General features: G+C 38.9%; 1 protein-coding gene across 2 annotated transcripts; it reads left to right on the forward strand.

Moving 5' to 3' along the window:
• The first annotated feature begins 834 nt into the window (after positions 1 to 834).
• LOC106060174 (uncharacterized) lies at positions 835 to 26,027 on the forward strand. 2 transcript variants are annotated; one of them, XM_056042506.1, is made up of 4 exons: positions 835 to 6,603; positions 6,649 to 7,938; positions 8,023 to 9,786; positions 22,257 to 26,027. In XM_056042506.1, exons 1-4 carry the CDS (start codon positions 1,662 to 1,664, stop codon positions 23,015 to 23,017), a joined length of 8,757 nt encoding a protein of 2,918 aa, XP_055898481.1. In that variant the 5' UTR covers positions 835 to 1,661; the 3' UTR covers positions 23,018 to 26,027. The 2 variants fall into 2 exon arrangements, with proteins under 2 accessions (XP_055898481.1, XP_055898472.1); XM_056042497.1 differs by having other exon boundaries at positions 835 to 7,938.
• The last annotated feature ends 576 nt before the right edge of the window (positions 26,028 to 26,603 follow it).

Below are 26,603 nucleotides of genomic sequence, written 5' to 3' on the forward strand. Positions count from 1 at the left end.
TTTCTCTATAGTAGGAAGGACTACCTTACAAATAACCATGTTTTGCTGGAGACTTGTGTATTTAAAAGCACTACTTACTATTTGATAACTTCGATGGGTCGAATACATACCATCGGATTCCAAAAGCGATCTTTTTGGGCGAGTTTAAAAGAGGTGTCTCCCGTAAGCGCTATAAAGATTAACTCAGATGCCATTTTGACCTCACCGGCAGCAGATGGCATCTGAAAGAGATAGTTGGAGAGCTCTCTCGAAGTCCGCGGGACACACATTGAGAAAATCCAGTGTAGAGAGGCGCAGAAGACGCGAAGAAAACTGAAATAGCGAACGACAGTTTTGTCTGCATCAGATGTGAGAAATATGCAGGTCGCTACTGGGTTTGTGTAGTCCTGTGAAACACTGCACTCACCTAGATCTTCAGAATCGAAGACATTGCCATTATTCATGATGACATTGTGCCACTATCAAAAGAGTTTCCGGTGGTGAATCGGAACTCTTTGGTTTCAAAGGAATGGTTTTAAATGAGCAGAACTGTTCCATCCAAATATCTATCTATCTATCTATCTATCTATCTATCTATCTATCTATCTATCTATCTATCTATCTATCTATCTATCTATCTATCTATATCTTTCCTTTCTCTCTCTCTCTCTCTCTCTCTCTCTATATATATATATATATATATATATATATGAGAGAGAGAGAGAGAGAGAGAGAGAGAGAGAGAGAGAGAGAGAGAGAGAGAGAGAGAGCTGACAGACTATCTTAGTTCCCACACATGTGCCACACTGAACTAGGTCCCTAGTGGGAAGTGAACAGTGCTATTAAACGGAAGTTACACTGTAAGGAAAAAAAAAACACAACAAACATCCAAGTAAAACCAAACATGACTTCAAAGTCGATCATCTAGTGGCTGTCATGAAGATAAGTCCAGTCTTTGATATGGACTCTGGAGCATAGTTCGGCCTCTGCTGTCACAAAGTAGGCAAAGAAATCTTTTGTTTTGACGAAACTTCCCTTTAAAAACTTCTCGAGTGAATTCTAACTATTGGCCAGTACATCTTCTTAGACTAGATCTAGTGCTACAAATGAAGTCTAATCTAATATACTATGTACATTTTTTTTCTCGGCCTCTTTTAAAGCAGTTTCATTGTGTTCAAGTTTAACCCTAAACAAAAACACAAGAGATAATTTGATGCGATGACAGGATTAATACTATGTGATGCTGGAATCTTGCTATTCTGGGAGCCAATCAAATGACAAAGATTTCTGAATACTTAGTGAAATGATTCAAACTGAGCTTGTAAGAAATGTTTAATTTGAGGCTGCAGTTAGCTATTCCTTAAGGAATTGGACACGTTATTATTTGATTGTAGAACTTAGCTGCTGCAATAGACAATACAATTAATTTTCAAGTAGGTCACTATACATATTTCCAACAGAGGATCAACCTATTCAGTACCTGATCGATTAAAACAATTTTCGACGTTGATCGACCACTACTTTGTATCAGTAGATGATCGAAAATGAAAGAAGAATTAAAATACACATCACATCAACTTATCAACCTGTGTCTCCAAAAAGAAAAACTACAATAGAGTGGACTGTTAAAGTTTGAGTGATATAGTACCCAGTTCATCAGTCGCTAAAATCATACTACAGCCATGTCCAGATTAAGTCTTATGTTGCTCAAAATGTCTCAATCAGACACAAAAAAAGAAAGAAAGAAAAAAAAAGGAAAAGACAAAAAAGATTCTGATGAAAATGTCGGTGACGAGGGATCCCCCCCCCTTGAGGTGAGCTCCAGCAAAAAATTGTCTTTAGAAGCCGATGCGATGAACACGGCCCATAAAGCGAGTACTAGTTCTGTGAATGATCAGTTAGAGGAAGGTAAAGTCAAATCAATTACAGAGCTTTTAGAAAAAAAAACTGCTACAAGAGTCAGTAGCCAAAACCAACTTGCCAATAAATCGGAAGAAGCCAGAAAGACTATGATAAAAAGTAGGCTCCAAGCTGGGCAAGCCAGACAAAGAGCAAGAGATGCGAGTGCAGCTAAAGATGTGAACAGCGAGCCGAACGGAGAAGAACCTATGAAGAATAGAGAAGCTATTGAGGAAGCACGGAGAGCAAGAAAGAAAGCGATTCTGGAAAGTCGCAAAATATCTGCCAAAAATAGAGAAGCAGCGACAGATGAAGCCCAACTAGCAAATAATGACGTAGTGAAAACAAGGAGAAAAGCTTCACTAGGAAGAGGCAGAGATTCTATAGGTAATACTGACGCATTGAAATACAATATTGAAGTAACTAAAGCAACTGATGAAGTACCTACAGTAACTGATGAATTACCTTCATCCAATGATGAATTCCCTACAATCGATGAAGCACTGACAGTCAATGATGAAGACTTAACATCTAAAGACGATGAGCCTGTAACAAAGGGCGAAATCTCATCCATAAAGAGTGAAATCTCATCTCAAACCAGTCCACACTTTGATAGCCAGAAAGTCAAGACTAAAAACAGTGACGTCAAAACCAGTACCAAGGAAAGCCAAAACATGTTGAATGTTATCAAGGAGGAGCCTAATACGGAACGCATTGTTTCAGCCAAAGGAAGCAGAAGTAATACTCTTACAGACGATAAAGTGATGGATTTAGCGCGGGAATTGGTGTCGAACACAGCTGAGAGTATACGTACTTTGATACAAGATGAACGACAAAGAAGCTCCGAGGTACAGAGGATTGATAGCCAGGCAGAAAATGTTTCGAATACAGCAGGGCGAGTCGAGGAACGAGATCAAGCTGGCGAGACTCAAAACAGTGAAACACTAGCAGACTTTGTTTCCAGGAGTGTACACTCGTTAGTCAGGCTGAGAAAGGAGCAGTCCGCCATTGAAACACTGGAGACGATCAAAACGATCCTTGAATCATCGACTTCCTTAGCACAGACAAAGAAAGTCTCATCGAACAGCGTGGAAGTGCAAACTCAACGGGAACCAGCGTCTATGCTACACACTCAAGAAGCCACTAAACTTCCCTCTGGTGCTGACGTATTGACTGCCTTTGTTTCAAACGAGGATGTGAACAACCAAAGGAAATTAAACTTGAATAATGCGATGTACTTTGATGATTGTTTGAACGTTGACTCTGAGAAAAACAACGACAAAATGCGGTTTAAAGAAAGTTGTAAACTCAACTGCTCCCTATGTTCCACCAACAAATCTCTCTCTAAGGCACGATGTGTCCCATGTTTAAGTACATGCAGAAATTGTTTTCGACCAGTGAAAGCAAAGAAACATTTGGCACAAGCCAACGAAGGTCAATGCTCAACGACCTTTCGCGACAGCTTTGACCTACAGGAAGCGCGTCAAGGTTTCCAGGAACAAAGTTTGATGAAATCTAGGTACGTTACAGTTCAAGGCAGTGGCCCACCTAATTTTACTCAAGTAAGTGGCCCACCCAATTTTACTCAAGTAAGTGGTCAACCTAACTACGTTCGAGGTAATGGTCAATCTAACTGCATTGAAAGTAATGGTCAATCTAACTGCATTCGAGGTAATGTTCAGTCTAAATGCACTAAAGGTTGCGGTTCAACTAACTGTTCTCAAGCGAGTGGTCCTCATAATTTTACTCAAGTTAGTAGCCCATCCATCTATGCCCAAAGTAGTATTCCTCATAACTTGACTCAAGGTACCTGTCCAACCAACTGTGGTCAATGTAGAAATCCATTATTTTGTTCACTTAAAAATCAAAGCAATCAAAGAAGTCAAAGTCGGGATGGCCGTACTTCTTCTATGGACCAACGCAACATAGTTAGTAATACCAATGGAATCAATACCAGTAAAATTGATGTAAATAATATGAGCCAAGATCAGGACAATGCAATGCATTGTTACAATCAATGTCATAATTATGAAGCAACCCAGTTAAATCAAGCCCGAAACCATGAACTGAACTCTGTCAAACAAGGCTTAAATTATGAAATGAATCAGTCCCTTCCAGATCAGTGTGTCAGACAAGAACTAAATTATGCCACGAATCAGTCCCTTGGTGTAGATGAGAACACAAGAATGGATGATGTCCAACAAGGTCAGTCTAACAACGTTCTAGTTAATCATCTTAATCATTTCGATGGCCCAAATAATGACAATGTTTTGTACCCATGTGGAAGACCTCATGACTGTCCTTCCCCTAACCTGAACAATACTCCATGTGGCTGCAGACCAAACACCGAGAAGAAACGCGTAACCTTCATTCACAAGGACATCTCGAGATGCGTTGCTAAAGATGAATTCAATTATGTCTCTACGGACAAGATTCAATTTGCAAGTCATATGTCTAGCCAAGATATTAGTTATAAATCCAATAACGTTATTAAGAGTGCACACTTATTTTCAAATTTATTTGGTAATGGTCATAACATGGGCTTTGATCCAATAAGAAAAGACAGTCCAAATACGATGAATCCTCTCAGCCCAATCGTGCCAGCCGTCTGTGTCAGTTCAGGAAGTCATGTCATGTATGTCTCCGAGAATGCCAGTGAGACGTTGAAACCAAAGGGACAGAGAGCTGACGGCTGTTTTAGACCTCAAACAAGATCGTCAATACTTAACAGAGCACAATCAGGCCAACAAGCTGGAGGGCAGTTTCCGTGTAACTACGAACTGCCAAATGGTCATCTCTACGACAGAGCTGATGAATGTGAACTGGAAAATATCTTTCTCCACGCTAAGGGCTGTATGAATAATGTGCAGATTTTTGCTGAAGGTGAGGTTCATAACATTAAGGTTTTTGCCGAAGGTCAGTTATCTGATTTAAAAATGTATTCTAACGGTGATTTAGAGAATGTTGAAACTTGTACACAGGGGGAGCTCGAGTCGCTGCTGACTTACGATGACGGGCAAGAAAGATTAGAGCTTCAACTCAGAGAAGAGACAAAAGACGCGCCTCTCCCAATGCCTTTCGATAGACCAGAAAGTTCACAAACCAAGCAAAACGTCCCAGTATGTTGTGTTGCTAAACACAAAGAAGATTGGCCTCAAAAATGTCCCAAGACATTTGGAAATTTTAATATTAGTTCTAACAAAGGTGGCCCAGGACACGTTCTTCATTGGAGTAGTTCAATTGGCCAGGAAGATTCAAGCGAGGATAGATTTGTCTCTATTATTGGTGAAAGTGTAAACAGGACAAGTGACCAGGGTTTGAGAAAAGTCAGGCATTTTCACCACACAAAAGGAAGGTCTCAGGTGATCGGTAAAAAAGATGCAGATCTGGTAGAAAACGTCAATGCCATCGGCCGCGACTGTTCTTTAATACAAAAATCTATCAGAAACCATTCACCCTCTAGTAGCCCAAGATTTTCATCAAAACGACGCGCGACTGATAGGGACATCGAATGTTCTAATGCCGAACGTCTTAGAATGAGACCTCCGGCGACTAATGTTGACACATGGAAACCTGACAGCTCGCCACAGCACTACTCAACAAGTAGCAAGTTTCCTAGCTCCAAACAACTTACACACAGAAATGTGGACAAGAAATGTGATTCAAACACGTGTACACATGTTGGGGGTGAAATTGTCTGCACTGATCCTGGGGGAAAAGAAGAACATCGCTCCAAAAATTTCTATTTGCATAAAGAGCACACGTTATGGGCTTCCACTTCCAAGGTTGAAGGTCAGGATGATAAATCTAGAAAACCAATTTGTGTTTCAGAGGGACAGAGCAATAGAGAGTGGACATTAGATTCTGTATCTCTAACACACGAGCGCTGCAAAAAATCTCAATGTTTGGACACTGTGAATGCCAAATTCCCAAAGGTCAACACTACTCAACAAACAGACACAGACAGCGAGCTAGTAGAACTGGCCAACTTAACTCAGTGGGTTCATGCCAACAATGAAGGGTTATTCAATGAAGCTGAACGCGAAGCTTTACTTTGGCATCCTAAATCTGACATCCATTATAAACAGGACTTCATTGTAGGCCACGCAGACATTCTTGCACATTCAGCACCAGCAGATAGATGTCATCTTTTGGGTAGTACACAAGTACAGCCTGAGGATGTCACAGTAGGAGATCAAACGCACGAATCGTTGACGGAAATTCGAGAAGGTGATTTTGACACTAATTTAAAAACATTACTGGATAATGTGATATGTCACTTTGACGAGAACGTGACATCCTTATTAGACACTAAAGTCAAAGGATTCCACCAAAAGGTCGAATCATTATTAGAAATGGAAATGGATCGTATAGATAATAATGTCAAATCAATAGTGGACAATGGTATCGGAAACATCCACGCTAATCTGAAAGCAGCACTTCTTCAAGAGAATACTAAGGCCAATGCCGAGAAGAAATTACTCAACTCGTTTCATATAGCTGCTAAGGACCACCACGCCAGTACAGCTATGGCCACCAATGATTACAAAACGTGTCAAAACACTGAAATTAAACAAGACAAAGGGCAAATGGAGGCATTAAACAAAGGGCAGGTTGAGTCTTTGAGTAGAGGGCACCTGGGTACGTTAAAACAAGAGTCAACTCTTTTAACAAGTAAAGAAAAACCTGTTGCCGTGAATCAAGGACAAGGCGCACTGAGACTAGGTCAGAATGTAAATAAAGGTCAAGGACAAGACGCACTGAGACAAGGTCAGAATGTAAATAAAGGTCAAGGATTAACTGGTGCAATAAATAAAGGGTATTGCTCAAAGAACCCTTCAAGCATCATTCAAAAAGGCGCTAATACAATACAGTCTAACACTCCAGAATATCAATATCCATATGGTAGTGTCCAACTTTGCAATGTAGAAGCACGTTCTGATCGAACATGGTTAGATCAGCATTCCAGTCTGTGTCATACCCCCAGTGGGGCTCATCAAGCGCAGTTAGACGTAGATCCATTTCTATGTGTTCACCTACCAGCACGACACAATGAGGAAAAGCAACAAGGGCAGCTACTCCAAACAAAACCTTTCAGCGAAAGAACCTCCAACCAAATAAATAAATATGGTTTAAATACTAAGTTGAATACAAACGAGAAGCCGAATCTATTATATTGTAGAAACAACAATCCTGATGGAACCGATAGTAAAAGAAACCAAACAATCTATAACGTAGCGCCGACATCAGCTGTCATAGGAAGAAGACAAGACTGGTCAAGTGATTTACCAGAAAAAACAAACTTCTTGCCAAAAAAGGAGCCGAATGCAATCTGTGATAGAAAAAGTAGCCAAGTGTATTGCCACAATCTCAACGATAGAAGTAGAACACTGGAGCACAGAGTCCAGCATGGAAGAGATCCTCTGAAACAAGATTCATGCCTCAGGAATGATCCACAGCAAAACATGGCGAGTCTTCAACAGGAACACAATTCAAAATTAGACAAGAAAAAACATTTCCTAAATACACTTAACTCGATAGATGAGTCCAACGCTTCAACAAGCCGAGAATTAATTCTTGAGGATTTGGACATTCTCCCAGATGATCTAATAATGGCACAATCTGACTCTAGATCTTTGCTAAATCAAGACATGGAAACAAGCGAAGACGTCTCTAACCCGTCTAATCACATAAAAGGCAATGAGTCGTACGCATTGGGATCAAAGGGTCTCGAGTCGAAACATACCGGCTATCTAAATCAAATCATGAATCAGACTCACACAATAACAGGTCATTTGCACAATCAGAGTTACCTTCAAGAAACAGAGGATTGTGTCGGCTACAAGCCACAAGTTTCAAACAAGAAATTTCTAAGAAGAAATAGAAACAAGAGGTTAAAGGTCAAATCGCCCAAATCCTCTAACGATTGTGTCGAGAATAGCTACTCCGATTACACCGAGGAAACCAGCAACAACAGCGGAGTCAATGGAGACGGCCACGAGGAGAGAAAGAACGACTTGCTGAGAGAGCATGACAAAGCCAATAATCTAACCCCAGCGGGTCAGTGTGTATCCAACGTTGTTAATTATCTACTAGTACAAGACCATAATGAGGCAATGCCTAATGATCAATCTTTTGTTGCAGATGAACAAATCCTCCAGGAAGCGTCCCATAATCCACGCTCATTAAAAAAGGAAAGATGTTCTCCAGGGAAAACTGAGATGCCAAGCAAAGAAGTCTTTCAAGGATACTGTTCGTGTCTTCAAAACATTGAGGCAGATGAACAATGTTGCTGTGCTATGCGACAGTGTGCATCGATTCATCCCAATCAAAACGATGCTGTGAAAGAATCAAACAAGCCTCAAGAGGAGAACAAACAGCTGGCACAGGAAGTCAAGCCCGTTTGCCAATTTACATTCATACCTTACGAGTCAGAACCAAGCCGTGATTCACTTTTGTCAGGATCAACAAACTTTATTGATGGCAGACTTTACATTGATGTTTGCAACACATACCCTTTGATATCTTCGTCTTCCCATCAATTTGAGAATGAGTACAAACAAGAGCCAGTTACAGATAAGTTAGTCTGTGACATGGGGACACCCCAGGCTCTGTCTTGTGACTATGAATTGCTCAGTCCGGACACATGTGAGAAGCCATGTTATAAGTCAGACGAAATATCGGAAAGATGTGAATGTCATTCTCAGAATAGCAAACAAAAAACTAAAACTGACATAAGAAGTAGCTCTAAATTAGATAAAAATGTACTCGGCAAAATATGTCAAATCAACAAATTATGTAACTACAAACTATCCAACGAGTGCAAGAATCCGGAATCAACATGTGTTGATAAACAAAACCAACATGTGCAGAATGTCGGCTCTGTGAAACCTTCCGACGGCTGCAAGAGACAGACTCGAGATGCTGAATGCATTTATCCCGACATCGCTGAAAATCTTCAATGTGAATCTGAGGACGCGAACTCAGAGCGTAAACTTTTGAACGACGTCGTTTCAAATGATTCTAGTGATTGCCCTACAGTGCCAACATCCAAAGTGGATGCTTGTACAGATGTCAAGGACCTTCCATCAATGGAAGTGTCTAGCTGCCACGTCAGCTGTAATGTATGTGAAGATTTCAAAGAATTGTTGCAGGAATCTTCAAGCAATGAAGAAACGGAGTCCTGCACAGTAAGCTCTGTTGGAACGGTCCACAGATCCACAGAGCCAGCTCAGAGATCGAAACATTTCAAAACGTTCTCCAGACCCACCTGGAAAAAGCACGTTCAACTCAGTGACGGCGATGATGACGGATCGCTTAGTCCCAACCGCTACTGTAAACACCAAAAAGATGACAAAAAGCGCACCACTGATAGAGGCTTTAGAATAGAGGACGACATGCTAGTGTACGGCAGTCGAACGGCCAAAGTCAGAATGGCTGGCAATGAGACTGATTATGAGAGGTATCGGAAACATTTGCATGGGTCCTTGACCCACTTAGACAACACCAGGGGAGATTCCCCGTGCAACGATGAGCGAACCACTGCCAGTGATTTTAGTGGGGAGGAAGACAACCAGGAGCCAGTCGGGCGGTGTATGCGTTGCAAACGTGCCTTGAACCTAGAAGCCAGTGATGACACGGACGATTACATGCCCAAACGAAGTCGAAGTTTAGACTTTGAACGTTACCAAAACTGCCGGGCTAAACAAAATACATGTTCCGAAAGAGACAATTATTGCTATGAAGTAGACAGTGAGTTTAATGTGCCTAGTCTCACGGAATGTTGCATGAAACATTCGAGGTACAAAAAGTACTCAAAAACTAATCAAAGGCGTTCTCATGGTCAGAGTGTCACAAAATACCAAAGAGACAGACGTGAAGACAGCTACGAAAATGAATATGGTGCAGGTAAAATAACAATAACAATCAGATGAACTAGTCATGTAGATATACAATAACAATCAGATGAACTAGTCATGTAGATATACAATAACAATCAGATCAACTAGTCATGTAGATATACAATAACAATCAGATGAACTAGTCATGTAGATATACAATAACAATCAGATGAACTAGTCATGTAGATATACAATAACAATCAGATGAACTAGTCATGTAGATATACAATAACAATCAGATGAACTAGTCATGTAGATATACAATAACAATCAGATGAACTAGTCATGTAGATATATAATAACAATCAGATCAACTAGTCATGTAGATATACAATAACAATCAGATCAACTAGTCATGTAGATATACAATAACAATCAGATAAACTAGTCATGTAGATATACAATAACAATCAGATGAACTAGTCATGTAGATATACAATAACAATCAGATAAACTAGTCATGTAGATATACAATAACAATCAGATCAACTAGTCATGTAGATATACAATAACAATCAGATGAACTAGTCATGTAGATATACAATAACAATCAGATAAACTAGTCATGTAGATATACAATAACAATCAGATGAACTAGTCATGTAGATATACAATAACAATCAGATGAACTAGTCATGTAGATATACAATAACAATCAGATCAACTAGTCATGTAGATATACAATAACAATCAGATGAACTAGTCATGTAGATATACAATAACAATCAGATAAACTAGTCATGTAGATATACAATAACAATCAGATGAACTAGTCATGTAGATATACAATAACAATCAGATGAACTAGTCATGTAGATATACAATAACAATCAGATGAACTAGTCATGTAGATATACAATAACAATCAGATGAACTAGTCATGTAGATATACAATAACAATCAGATGAACTAGTCATGTAGATATACAATAACAATCAGATGAACTAGTCATGTAGATATACAATAACAATCAGATTAACTAGTCATGTAGATATACAATAACAATCAGATGAACTAGTCATGTAGATATACAATAACAATCAGATGAACTAGTCATGTAGATATACAATAACAATCAGATCAACTAATCATGTAGATATAGGTACACAAGCGGATCCAGAACTTTGAAGTGGGGGGGGGGCGATTTTTTTCCAAACCCAAACCCTAACGCCCAGTAAACCCTAACCCTATGCATAAACGTGCGTACACACACATACATACACACACATATACATACATATATATATATATATATATATATATGTTTATATATATATATATTAGAATTATAAAAAAGCAGCATTTCTCAACCTTCAGCGAAAAACAAAACAACTGGGGCAGCGCTATAAGGTTCTCTTGTGTTGTTCTTGCTTTTTTCACTGCAGAAACGCATTCTCCTGACAAGTACAGCTCTTATTTATCAATGGATTTCGGAGCGAAGCCCCGACGCCAAAAGCGTTTCTTGCATTCTTCACTGCAGAAACGCATTCTCCTGACAAGTACAGCTCTTTATTCATCAATGGAGTTCGGGGCGAAGCCCCGACGCCAAAAGCGTTTTCTTGCATTCTTCATTGCAGAAGGGCCTTCTCCTGACTTCTACAGCTCATTATTCATCAATGGATTTCATTATTCATACTATTAAAAAAGGACATTTTGAATAATTTTGTACTTCAAAATTATTTTAATATGAATTTATAGGCCCTTAATACATTGCAAATGAAACCGATTTGTTCCTTGAAAAGATAAGATACCCCACATATTTAGATTTTGGCTTTGGGGATCGCCGCCGAAAAAAAAAAAATATTCAATAAATAGTATTCAATATGATGGAAGTATAAATTGTGAATTGTAGTCCCAAATTTATTTAACTAGAAAAATATCAGATTGAGTAAAGGTTGGTAAAAGGCGACTATGGAAACATTATTTGAGTTTATAACTCATCTCAATCATGACTCTTATACTGAAAAATTTCGTTTGAATTCTAACTTTTCCAATGCAAAGTCTTACTTAAAATAATTATGATAAATTCATGTGAAATTAAATAAACTCTGTCTGGAAATGGGAGGAGCGGTAGAGTGAAAAAGATTAATCCTCGCTCCTTTAATAATTTCTGCTAAAGATTGCATTTGGCATTAAAGAATAGGGGTTGGGCGACTCAATATAAGAATTTAATTTATAGTGTATATAAATTATGATGGGGGAAATGCGATTGCATGTATCGCACCTCCCTCCTGGTACAACCCTTTTTCATTTAAATTTACTAATGATACTATTTGAGATTAGATTGTAGTATGACATAATATACAATGGGTCACATATCAATACGTAGTTTATATTATATAGATATTCAACTAATTTTGTTCACAAACTATGATTCTCCACAAAAAATAGGACCGCCCCCCCCCCCCAGTATTCAGAGGGCTAGAGTGGGGAGGGCAGTACATGCAATTGCCCCCCCCCCCCCCTCACCCCACCGAATCGGCCAAAATACCAGAAAGGGAGCGACATAATATAAAATGTATATATTAATTCAACTAATTTTGTTCACAAACTATGATTCTCCACATAAATAGGACCGCCCCCCCAGCACTCAGGGGGCTATAGTGGGGAGGGCAGTACATGCAATCGCCCCCTCCTTACCCCACCGAATCGGCCAAAATACCAGAAAGGGAGCGACATAATATAAAATGTATATATTAATTCAACTAATTTTGTTCACAAACTATGATTTCTCCATAAAAACGGACCGCCCCCCCCACTCAAAGGGTTTAGGTGGGAAGGGCAGTAGAGGTATTCGCCCCCCCCCCCCACCAATCGGGAAACAGGGAACGACATAATATAAAGATCGGTTAAAAAATCAATAAGAAGTCTACACGATATAGATATTACATTGATTCTATTAGCAAGCTGTGATTTCTACAAAAAAATTGGACCGCCCCCCCACTCGAAAGTGTATGGGGGGAGGGCGGGATTGATACCATCGCCCCCTCCCGACCCCACCAATTGGCCAACATACTACAGGGGGGGGGGGCGAAATAATCTAAAAATAGGTTGAAATATAAATAATTAGTATTTATTTTTAACATAAGTAATAAATTCGTATACAAATTGTGTGAATTCTATAATAAAATAAGCCCGCCCCCCCCGGGGGGGGGAGTCGGCCGAGTGGGGGGGGGCGATCGCCCCTACCGCCCCCCCCCCTAAATCCGCCAGTGTATAGGTAATACATAAGTATCACATTCATCTCGATTTGTTACTTGAGTAGTGGTTAATGATTACTGCCATTCGGATGAAAGGCTCTAGCTGCAAGTATTGAACAGATAAAGGGCATCATGTAGTGCTAACGTTACAGCCAGGAGACGAGGCAGAAGTCACAGGTCTTCCATTGGATGCCTTCCCTAGACTAGTCCTTCAAATTCAAACCACAGTTTCGTTTGGACCCAGATTTAAAGTTCCACAGAGACTTTTAGCCAGATATTGGAGTTTAGATATTAGTTTAAATTAGATGCTTGAGTTGAGATTAGACATTGTATTGTAAACTTGACGCATGGGTTTATTATAATATATACTAGCCATATGTAGCCTACGGAACTAAATTCAAACATAAACCAGAGCGACATTTTGGATATATGTGAACAGTTGTAATACAGACGTACATATTAGGAATAGACATAATATATAATTTATGAATATTTAAAGTATATGACTCAACTTTCTAACAAAGAAGTCAGTATGACTTAACATACACAGTTAGAATATTCCTTAGGATTTGCTTTAAATTGACTTATAGATCTAGATCATCTAGTCTATATTATATATATATACTAGCCATATGTTACCCGCGGCCTGCGGATCTTAATTTGCGTATCACTGTCGATATAGTCACTGAGAGTGTTTTGTTAAGAATTAAACGAAATAATAATGTTATAAGTAAAGCGAATGCGGAATGCGTGAATGTAAAAATAGTATGAATGGAGCTATCAAAATAGCTAATCGACCTAAATCCATTTTTTCAAATAAAAACATTTGCTTGTACCAGTTTATCTGTGGGGTCAGGGCATTTGTCTTGGTGTAGACTGCAATTGAAGAAAGTATTATTTTTGTTTTTATTATTATGTATAAAGTTAATAAATAGATCTAGACTTTGTAGACCTAGATATCTAGTATGATTTTATAATCAAATCAAACGCACGAATGTAATTGTTTATATAACATTGTTAGTTTAATTTTTTGTAGAGCGCACAACTTAAAAACACTATTCGATAGTGTTGACCTTGGGAAGCTACTAGGCTTTGTCTGGGAGATGGGGTTGTCTATGAAGATTTGATTTGTGAACATATTGTTATAAACCTGATGATGGCACAGATGGGGGTAGTGGTGTAAGTGCAGTCAGCCGACGCAAATCGCCCCAGGCCAGCGCTAGACGAGCGGTCAACCGTGTCGAGTTACGACGGTCAGCCGAGACGAGTGTCAACATGACGGTTCGGGAAGGATCGACGTCGTGAACAGAGCTCAGGAGCGTCACGAGAGTTGTAGTCATCTGACCACCTAGAAACGTCGAGCGGCGTTCTGTCCGGTTCGAGAAGGCCAGTAGGGACCCTATATAGGAACGGAGGTGTCGCAGTCAAGACGGTGGAGAAAAGGGGCTCAATACAGCGAGGTTCAGAAAAGGGGTTCAGAGCCCGGTTCACTACATTCCGGTCGACTACAGCACAGTTCAGCGGTGTGCTTCTGTACGGAGCATTACGACGGTTCAGTGCGGAGTACTGTCAAGTACAGTTGAGACGACTGGCGTCTTGATCTTGGTCTGCGATCGAGTCCGACACAACGAGCCTAGTGTGTGAAGTCAGTCCTGAACTGTTGAACCCAGTGCAAGCCCGGAACGAGACGGAGAGGCCAGTGCAAGAGTTGATACGGCGAAACGGTGTTATCGGAGAGATATTTGTACAGTGTACGTGTTGCCAATTGTACAGTATTGGCTGTTATTTATTCAACTATTAAAGTGTTACATTACTTTGGAGCCCTGAGTTGTCAAGTTCTTTAAGTTGGTGGTGTATGGTGCAGTTTGCAGAGAGCCTGGATAGTGAGATTCTTAACAATATAATATTTACAAAAGATTTTTATTAAATTATGAAACTTTACTATTTTAACTGTGATTAGACCTTGCTTTTAATGATTTAACTGTATGGAATTTAGCTCTGGTGATATGAAGGGAGAGTAATCCTTGAAGGATTACGGGCACGACATGGCCTAAATTGTGCCGATGTGCCAAAAAACTCAAACTCTAAACAATTTGAATGTCACAGTAGTCTAGTCAATAACTAAAAACTTTGAGCCTATGATAGTAAATAACTAAACACTTTGAGCTTCTATTGACCTAGATACAGTAGGCTACGCGCTATGATGAAAGAAACTGTTTGTTATCACGGCTGATGTATATGTGCAGCTATGTTGTTAACAGGTTTAAATGCGCATAAGTAAATCTGAAAGAAAAAAGTAAATTGACTTTAAAATTAAACCAAATGCGTAAAAAAAAACACAATGGAAAGTAAATTGTATTATGTAAGTAGATTATTAGTTTATTAATATGCCTTTATAATGCGCGATATTATGACCTCTGACGTTCATTTCATTTGTATCACTGTGCGGGCATGTAATGGTGCCGCAAGTTACGGAAAAGTATGTCAGCATGGCTAAAGCTATTCACATTTAGAGCGAACGATTTTATGTAAAAAATGTTTTGTAAACTCAAATTCGAAGGTTAATTTTCATTAAATAATGAAATGAATTGACACTAACTTATATGTTCATGTGTAAAAGTAAAAAAATTGTTTTCTTGAATGAGAGCTAATTTAGACCTAGAGATTTTCATCTCTGCGCATGTGTGACATAATCGTCTTGTCTCATCATGTAGACATAGCTATGTGACCTAGAGTTATAAGATACTTATACTTTCATAGAGTTGGGCAACTTTTTTTTTGAGGGTCTTAAGTTTGTTTTAGGGCTACTATACATATGTCACGGTTCCAGTTAGTACCCAAGGAACATTTATGCCAAGTTTGATTAAAATTGGTCAAACGGTTTTGATTTCTATTCGTAACATACATACATACATACGCCTTATTTGCTACTTTATAGTATAGATAAATAATAAATAAATACATAAATATATATATAGGTTTAAACTCATTGAGTTCAAATATAATACTTTCTCTTCACTGAAATTATTTTGTGCGGATGAGTTTAGAGTTTAGAGTTTAGAGTTTAGACTATTTGCAAAGAATACAAGGGAACCAAATCATCCTTGACCTTTCAAAAAACATCAAAACTTCCTTCACACCGGATACACCAACAATTTGATAGCCACCCAACCACATGTGGCTACAAAATTCACTCGCCTAGCCCCTACGGCCTCAAATTACCCAAGGCCGGCCCTGTAGCCATTACTGAACATCTCCAATATTGTCTACAAAATATTCATTCTGACCGCTCCCTCCAAGTCAGCAACCAATATGTAAATACAGACCGCTCCCTCTTAATTCAGCAACCAATATGCTGATACAAACCGTCACCAACGTATCTTTTGTCCCACTAACTATAAATAACTCTAAAAAGTAATAAGACTGCGTTAAAGTGCTACATACTATTCAACAACTGATCAGAGCAGTACGGTTTTACGTTTGTACGCTGACATTTAGGCGCCAAGGCGTTTTGGCGCTAGCTTTAAAGTAGTTTCTTTGATAACTAAAAATCCCCATTGAGTAATCCACGTTAAAGTTGTGCTTTTGTGTTTCAGTTCAAAGGATTTTTTTTTTTAATTTCATCGACAAACCTGGGTCGAACCTGGACACGGTTCTCTAAATCGGCTATAATGATTTACCGAAAAATTAGACAGTTGATGTATATCTTTGGGAAAAGAATTACTGGCTATTCGACCACACTGGGAAAACTCTAGTGTGACCGTTATCATTTTTTTTTGAAAAATTGTCTTCTAAAGTTAATCTTTATATTATAAAGTAGAAAGTAAGGCGTATGTATGTATGTATGTTATGAATGGAAATCAAAACCGTTTGACCAATCTTGATAAAACTTGGCAGAAATGTTCCTTGGGTGCTAACGTAGACCGTAGTGTATGTATTGTAGCCTTAAAACAAACTTAAGACCCTCAAAAAAAAGTTGACCAACTCTATGAGAGCATTATAACTTAATCGATCTAGGCTATGTTTATCATATTTACATGAAAAAATCGAAAGGATCTAGATCTAATTCTAAGAACTACACTTTGCGCAGATAGCTTTTTACTTTGACACATGAAAATACAAAATATATTCTATTGATTTCAATATTTAATAAAATTAACCTTCAAAGTTGTGTTCCAAATGCATTTTTACATAAATTCGTTCCTTATATCTGCGAATTTAGAGTTCCTGAAGAACATTCTTTCATTAGACATTACGCGAAATGTTACACATCTCTCTATTGCTAAGTCTAAAACTCTAATTCAATTTTAAGATGATAGAACTTCTTTTCGCAAAGATAGTTTTATAATTAAACACAGGAACATACTAATTATAATCCATTCATTTCATATTTTAATCAAATTAACATTCAAATTTGTTTTTCTAAAGCATTTTTCATACAGTCGTTCGCTAAAGCTGCGAAGCCGTGTTGAGATATATTCTAATAGTTTCATTCATGAATCTCATTAAAAAAGGTCACACACGCACACAATGAACTCTAGACTCTAGATTAGTCTAGATATAGATCTATGTCTAACTCAAGATCTAGATCTACTCTATACCTTAACACATGAACATACAAAATTAAGTCTATTCATTTCAAATTTTAATCAAATATATGTAGGCCTACAAGCAAATGTTTTTATTTGAAAATATAGATTTTAAGTCCATTAGCTATTTAGAAAGCTCCATTCAGACTATTTTTACATTGACGCATTTCCTTTACTTACACAATTATTATTTCGTTGAATTGTTTACAAAGCACTCTCAGTGACTAAGTCGAATATGATACACAAATTAAGACCCGCGGGCCGCGGGTAAATTATGTCTAGTTTTGAATATTTTTCTTTTGAACAGACAGGCCAGCGGGTATTTCCGCATGTAGGTTCTATTCATTGAAGAGATTATTACTTCAAAAGACGTTCACCATCTTCTAAGTCTGGATCTTAAGGCTTGGCATTAGAAATCTATATATAAACTGTTTAGTAGAGTCTTATCCCCCTAAAAAAAAACATTTTAGCATTCACTCCATACAGTTTGGCGATACCCATAAAAGTAACATTTATACATTTTAGAACAAGGTAAAATTAATTTTCGCTCTGTCTTATCCCTAGAGCTGAATATGTTATTGAAATATTAACATTCAGTTTTGCTCTCAACATCATTTAGCTCAAACATAGTGCAGCCTTTTTTTTTGGTTCCCAAATGTTTTTGTTTTTATTTGCTCAACTTATGTATTTTTAGCGGCCCCCGAAAGAGGAAAAGACGCTATTAGTTTTGTGTGAAATGTCTGTCCGTCTGTCTGTCCGTCCGTCTGTCCGTCCCGTTTAGATCTCGTAAACTAAAAAAGATAGTAAAAATCCGACATAATAATATTTTAGTCCATTCAAAGTTCTGATGCAACGGCTACTTTTTTCTTTACTAAAAACGAAAAATCTAATTTTTTAAATCACTTACGCAAGCAGTTTTTTTTCATAAAAATACCACGTTTACAACTATTCACTATTAATAGTAACAAACAATGGAGGCTCTTTAGTAGGTGAGATGAATTTTTGCCATATTTGAAACACATTTATGCAAACGGTTTTTTATTTTTTTAATATTTTTTTTTACATTTGTATTGCTACGTTATGTACATTCTGCCCTACTATCTACTACATTTACTCAAAAATAATGTTTACTTTTTTTTAAGAGAAAAAATCTATTTAGTATACATATAAGTTGGACATAATTTAAAACAACAATTAATAAGTAGTTTTTCATATTATCGTGTGAACTGCGGGATACTATTGCATCTTAAAATACTTAACTAAAGGATATTTTTTTTTCGTAAATGTTTTTTTTTTTCTGTTTTTGAGAATTTGAATAAGATATTAACCCTTTACAAAACATTTAGATCAATTAGATATTCATTATTAGACATCAGTTAGGACATGTTTGCAATTAACTTCACATTCACTTTCACCTATCCTCTGGTTTGCTTGACCGCTGGGGCACCACACAAGATCTGTCAACCTTTTTTCTCATTTGTCTTTGAAAAAATTTAATTCTGATGTTCTTTCTGAAAATATTGATATCTGCCTTTTTAACTGCCACGGTAAACCACTTCGGGGGCCGATTTTGAGTTTGTGTTTCCACACAAACTGTCTTTGTAACCTTGTTATTTAGTGTGTTTATTTAGCACCAACTTTCATGCATGCTTAGTGCGAAGTATTTGTTTAGCGTCCAACTTTCATGCTTATAGCTTAGTGCGCTGTGTTTATTTAGCGTCCAACTTTCATGCTTATAGCATGCTTAGTGCGCTGTAGAAAGTAAGAGATATAACAACTGTATGGAGTGGGAGATATAACGACTGTGGGGAGTGAGAGATATAACAAATGTGTGGAGTGGGAGATATAACGACTGTGGGGAGCGAGAGATATAACGACTGTGGGGAGCGAGAGATATAACAAATGTGTGGAGTGGGAGATATAACGACTGTATGGAGTGGGAGATATAACAACTGTGGGGAGTGGGAGATATAACGACTGTGGGGAGTGGGAGATATAACGACTGTGGGGAGCGAGAGATATAACGACTGTGGGGAGCGAGAGATATAACAAATGTGTGGAGTGGGAGATATAACGACTGTGGGGAGTGAGAGATATAACAAATGTGTGGAGTGGGAGATATAACGACTGTGGGGAGTGAGAGATATAACGACTGTGGGGAGCGAGAGATATAACAAATGTGTGAAGTGGGAGATATAACGACTGTGGGGAGTGAGAGATATAACAACTGTATGGAGTGGGAGATATAACCACTGTGGGGAGTGAGAGATATAACAAATGTGTGGAGTGGGAGATATAACCACTGTGGGGAGTGAGAGATATAACAACTGTATGGAGTGGGAGATATAACGATTGTGTGGAGTAGGAGATATAACGACTGTGTGGAGTGTGAGATATAACGACTGTGTGGAGTGGGAGATATAACCACTGTGGGGAGTGAGAGATATAACAAATGTCTGGAGTGGGAGATATAACGACTGTGGGGAGTGAGAGATATAACAACTGTATGGAGTGGGAGATATAACGATTGTATGGAGTGGGAGATATAACCACTGTGGGGAGTGAGAGATACAACAAATGTGTGGAGTGGGAGATATAACGACTGTGGGGAGTGACAGATATAACAACTGTGGGGAGTGGGAGATATAACCACTGTGGGGAGTGAGAGATATAAAAAATGTCTGGAGTGGGAGATATAACGACTATGGGGATTGGGAGATACAACAAATGTGTGGAGTGGGAGATATAACGTCTGTGGGGAGTGACAGATATAACAACTGTGGGGAGTGGGAAATATAACGACTGTGTGGAGTGAGAGATATAACAAATGTGTGGAGTGGGAGATATAACGACTGTGGGGAGTGGGAGATATAACAAATGTGTGGAGTGGGAGATATAACGACTGTGGGGAGTGGGAGATATAACAAATGTGTGGAGTGGGAGATATAACGACTGTGGGGAGTGGGAGATATAACAAATGTGTGGAGTGGGAGATATAACCACTGTGGGGAGTGAGAGATATAACAAATGTGTGGAGTGGGAGGTATAACGACTGTGGGGAGTGGGAGATATAACAAATGTGTGGAGTGGGAGATATAACGACTGTGGGGAGTGGGAGGTATAACAAATGTGTGGAATGGGAGATATAACGACTGTGGGGTGTGGGAGATATAACAAATGTGTGGAGTGGGAGATATAACTACCGTGGGGAGTGGGAGATATAACAAATGTGTGGAGTGGGAGATATAACGACTGTGGGGTGTGGGAGATATAACAACTGTGGGGAGTGGGAGATATAACGACTGTGGGGAGTGGGAGATATAACGACTGTGGGGAGTGGGAGATATAACGACTGTGGGGAGTGAGAGATATAACAACTGTGGGGAGTGGGAGATATAACGGCTGTGGGCAGTGGGAGATATAACGACTGTGGGGAGTGGGAGATATACCGACTGTGTGTTTGGGAGATATAACGACTGTGGGGAGTAGGAGATATAACGACTGTGGGGAGTGGGAGATATAACGACTGTGGGGAGTGGGAGATATAACGACTGTGGGGAGTGGGAGATATAACGACTGTGGGGAGTGGGAGATATAACGACTGTGGGGAGTGGGAGATATAACGACTGTGGGGAGTGGGAGATATAACGACTGTGGGGAGTGGGAGATATAACGACTGTGTGGAGTGGGAGATATAACAACTGTGGGGAGTGAGAGATATAACGTGTACATGATTCCACTCAGACGGGAAGAGTGATGTGATCTTAGCTTTGGAAAGACAATGTACATTTGCCCATGCACAGAACTGCTGTTCTAAAGCATTAAGATTACTCAATTTGTTTTCCAACAAAAACTTTGGCGTCTTCTAAAACTATTTCATAGTTTGTGTTTTTTATCCATGTGTGTGTAGCAAAGTTTTTGTGAATATATATATATTTTTTTGAAGTTGGATGAAAAGATTAGAAGTGTTTTGTTTTTGTAGATAGCGACAGAGACTAAAACCTTGTCCGTCGGTCCGACCAGCTTCAATATGGAATTTGTATTGAAATGATTCCTGCACAGGTGTGTCATTTCACGAACAAAACACACACTTATTTGGGGGGGGGGGTAGAAATGCTGAATTTCCATTTATTAACAAATGTTTGGATTTTATACATGAAGAGTATTTTAAAAAGGAATTAAAATATCAATATATTTAATATACTGATATATTCTTTAGTTGAAGTTACACCAATTTACGAAAATCAAATCTTCCCTCTTCAAAAGGTTTAGGGTCAATCAAAGTGAAGGAAGGGTGGGGGAGATTTGAGATACAATTTATTATACAAAATTGTGAGATTTTTTCTAGAACATATTCACCCGTCTCCCTCCTCCTTTTCGGGTCAGTGCCCCATACAAGGAAATGTGTCTAAACCTTCTTGTTCTGAAAGTGTTAAAGTGATAAAGTTGACATTAGAATGATTTGATGACTAACAAAGTGCAATGAAGCGGCTTTCAACCATCTGGTGTACTGATGTCAAATGAAATGCGTAGTTATTCTCAAACTTTAAATTAGAATGTTTCTCTGTCATACAAGTGAGCATTGTCTATCGTTTAGTATTGCAATGCCACAAATGTATCATGTAATCAATAAATGTGAATGGGTGACTTCTTTCTTCTACTATAAATATGTTTTGATTTCTCAACAGATCCAACCGAAGTCATGTATGTCAGATGTGAGAGCCCAAAGCCTAGCCACTACGTAGACGAGATAGGTTTCGTCAAGGAGAAACGAGGACATTCCAGAAGTCCAGCCAGGCAACACAGGGAGTATGTGGAGCCCGAGAAGGTATGCAGGAGTCAGCGCACTTGCGATTGCAACGAGGACCATGAGGAGAGCTTTGCGAACGATCACTACAAAGGGTATCCAGTTAGTCACAGAAGCATGTATGCAGGGAAGGCCGAGTCTAGAGATCCTACTTACCACCGGATGGAAGAAAATGAGGAGAACTGCGCTACAAAAATGCAGTCTCAATCCCCCTATCAGAGCGACTTCTCTACTGAAAGAAGTGATCGCTTCTATTACAATGACAAGTCAGCATCAGCCAGTAAGGCTAGAAGTCACCCAATGGCTGGGTTCAAAGCCCAAGCGGAGGTTCCAAAGCAGAACTCGTTGCTACCAGAGGACACCTCCAAGGTCGTATACGCCCCAATAAGTCCTCGAGGGCAAGCCAAGCTTTGCTTATCTCAAACGCCCCAATGGTCACCAAATGACACAAAGCGGTCATCAAACTGCTGCCAGGGACTTTTCCGGAATCAGAGTGGCTATCAAATGCTTGGCGTCTACAAGGAAGTCGACGAAAGATCAAATAGCTCGAAAGTTCCACAACAATATCAACACTATCCTGATAGTTCTCAACGTATCCCTCGAGGATGTTTTATGAATAGAGAAGAAGAGCGTGAAACTTAAAGGTTGAGTAAAAGCTTCAAGTCATCTCTAACCATCACCAAGCTTGCTGTTCTTTCAAGTTAACTAATCAGTGTTGAGCGTTGGTTTGAAAACATTGCACATTCTCACTAAGTCAATAATGTTAAAAAGGGGACATTTTAGATTTCTAAACATGTTGATGCAAAACAGAGATTTTAACATGAATGAAATCATTGAATAAACAAATATCCCACCCCTTCCCTCTCGTTTCTTTACTGGAAAAGAATTTACTGTTAGCAGCCAAACTTCAAACTTCTCAACGTGATTTGCTCAAAGTTGGCAGGCTGTTCATTTCCTGAAGAAATACAATTTGTTTCGTTAAGTGAATCTATTCTATATTTGCGATAGATATTTAGTGGATATATACAGTGGACCAATTAAGTTAATGTTTAGAATGAAACTTTACAATAGCCTGTTCAACTTCATAGTTGTTCCATTCAGTAAATCGTATTACCTCTCAATTTGTCTTCTCTTTTTTTTTCCATTGTACATTTGAACTGACTCCACCAAAGAAGCAGATACTAAATGAGGCAAGCTCCTAAACTGACTCCGTCAAAGATGCAGATACTAATGAGGCAAGCTCCTAAACTGACTCCGTCAAAGATGCAGATACTAATGAGGCAAGCTCCTAAACTGACTCTCCACCAAAGAAGCAGATACTAATGAGGCAAGCTCCTAAACTGACTCCGTCAAAGATGGAGATACTAAATGAGGCAAGCTCCTAAACTGACTCCACCAAAGAAGCAGATACTAAATGAGGCAAGCTCCTAAACTGACTCCGTCAAAGATGGAGATACTAAATGAGGCAAGCTCCTAAACTGACTCCACCAAAGAAGCAGATACTAAATGAGGCAAGCTCCTAAACTGACTCCACCAAAGAAGCAGATACTAAATGAGGCAAGCTCCTAAACTGACTCCGTCAAAGATGCAGATACTAATGAGGCAAGCTCCTAAACTGACTCTCCACCAAAGAAGCAGATACTAATGAGGCAAGCTCCTAAACTGACTCCGTCAAAGATGGAGATACTAAATGAGGCAAGCTCCTAAACTGACTCCACCAAAGAAGCAGATACTAAATGAGGCAAGCTCCTAAACTGACTCCGTCAAAGATGGAGATACTAAATGAGGCAAGCTCCTAAACTGACTCCACCAAAGAAGCAGATACTAAATGAGGCAAGCTCCTAAACTGACTCCACCAAAGAAGCAGATACTAAATGAGGCAAGCTCCTAAACTGACTCCACCAAAGAAGCAGATACTAAATGAGGCAAGCTCCTAAACTGACTCCGTCAAAGATGCAGATACTAAATGAGGCAAGCTCCTAAACTGACTCCGTCAAAGATGCAGATACTAAATGAGGCAAGCTCCTAAACTGACTCCGTCAAAGATGCAGATACTAAATGAGGCAAGCTCCTAAACTGACTCCGTCAAAGATGCAGATACTAAATGAGGCAAGCTCCTAAACTGACTCCGTCAAAGATGCAGATACTAAATGAGGCAAGCTCCTAAACTGACTCCACCAAAGAAGCAGATACTAAATGAGGCAAGCTCCTAAACTGACTCCGTCAAAGATGCAGATACTAAATGAGGCAAGCTCCTAAACTGACTCCGTCAAAGATGCAGATACTAAATGAGGCAAGCTCCTAAACTGACTCCACCAAAGAAGCAGATACTAAATGAGGCAAGCTCCTAAACTGACTCCGTCAAAGATGCAGATACTAATGAGGCAAGCTCCTAAACTGACTCCGTCAAAGATGCAGATACTAATGAGGCAAGCTCCTAAACTGACTCTCCACCAAAGATGCAGATACTAAATGAGGCAAGCTCCTAAACTGACTCCGTCAAAGATGCAGATACTAATGAGGCAAGCTCCTAAACTGACTCTCCACCAAAGATGCAGATACTAATGAGGCAAGCTCCTAAACTGACTCCGTCAAAGATGCAGATACTAAATGAGGCAAGCTCCTAAACTGACTCCGTCAAAGATGCAGATACTAAATGAGGCAAGCTCCTAAACTGACTCCACCAAAGAAGCAGATACTAAATGAGGCAAGCTCCTAAACTGACTCCGTCAAAGATGCAGATACTAAATGAGGCAAGCTCCTAAACTGACTCCGTCAAAGATGCAGATACTAAATGAGGCAAGCTCCTAAACTGACTCCACCAAAGAAGCAGATACTAAATGAGGCAAGCTCCTAAACTGACTCCGTCAAAGATGCAGATACTAATGAGGCAAGCTCCTAAACTGACTCCGTCAAAGATGCAGATACTAATGAGGCAAGCTCCTAAACTGACTCTCCACCAAAGATGCAGATACTAAATGAGGCAAGCTCCTAAACTGACTCCGTCAAAGATGCAGATACTAATGAGGCAAGCTCCTAAACTGACTCTCCACCAAAGATGCAGATACTAATGAGGCAAGCTCCTAAACTGACTCTCCACCAAAGATGCAGATACTAATGAGGCAAGCTCCTAAACTGACTCTCCACCAAAGATGCAGATACTAATGAGGCAAGCTCCTAAACTGACTCCGTCAAAGATGCAGATACTAATGAGGCAAGCTCCTAAACTGACTCTCCACCAAAGAAGCAGATACTAATGAGGCAAGCTCCTAAACTGACTCTCCACCATAGAAGCAGATACTAAATGAAACAAGATCCTAAAGTGACTCCACTAAAGAAGCAGATACTAAATGAAACAAGATCCTAAACTAACTTCACAAAAGAAGCAGATACTAAATGAAACAAGATCCTAAACTGACTCCACCAAAGAAGTAAATACTAATGAAACAAATTCCTTAACTGACTCCACCAAAGAAGCAGATACTGTATGAATCACGATCAGTCTTTTCGTCCCTGAAAAATGTTTTTGCTTTCCATTGATTTAGTTCCCTGCTTTCTAAATGTTCCTGGATCTGAAGGTGATCTAAAACAGAAAAAAAAATTTGAATGAATACATTTTGTCATTTGTCAACGAATAGAGGTCTTTAACGTTTTGACGTCCAAGTGTGAGTTTCTAAATGTTTTTACACACACACAAACACACGCACAACATTTTTACAGTTGTTTTCTTTGACCCTTTCCTCAACATCATCTATGTTAAACATTTCATTCTATCAACTTCTTCTTGGTTAACCAGTTCATTCTATCAACATCTTCTATTTTAAACAGTTCATTCTATCAACATCTTCTATGTTAAACAGTTCATTCTATCAACATCTTCTATGTTATCAACATCTTCTGTGTTAAACATTTCATTTTATCAACATCTTCTATGTTAACCAGTTCATTCTATCAACATCTTCTATGTTAAACAGTTCATTCTATCAACATCTTCTATGTTATCAACATCTTCTATGTTAAACATTTCATTTTATCAACATCTTCTATGTTAACCAGTTCATTCTATCAACATCTTCTATGTTAAACAGTTCATTCTATCAACATCTTCTATGTTAATTATTTCATTTTATCAACATCTTCTATGTTAAACATTTAATTTTATCAACATCTTCTATGTTAATTATTTAATTTTATCAACATCTTTTATGTTAAACATTTCATTTTATCA

Source organism: Biomphalaria glabrata, chromosome 1 (genome assembly GCF_947242115.1).
Source record: "Biomphalaria glabrata chromosome 1, xgBioGlab47.1, whole genome shotgun sequence".
Lineage (NCBI taxonomy): Eukaryota > Metazoa > Mollusca > Gastropoda > Planorbidae > Biomphalaria > Biomphalaria glabrata.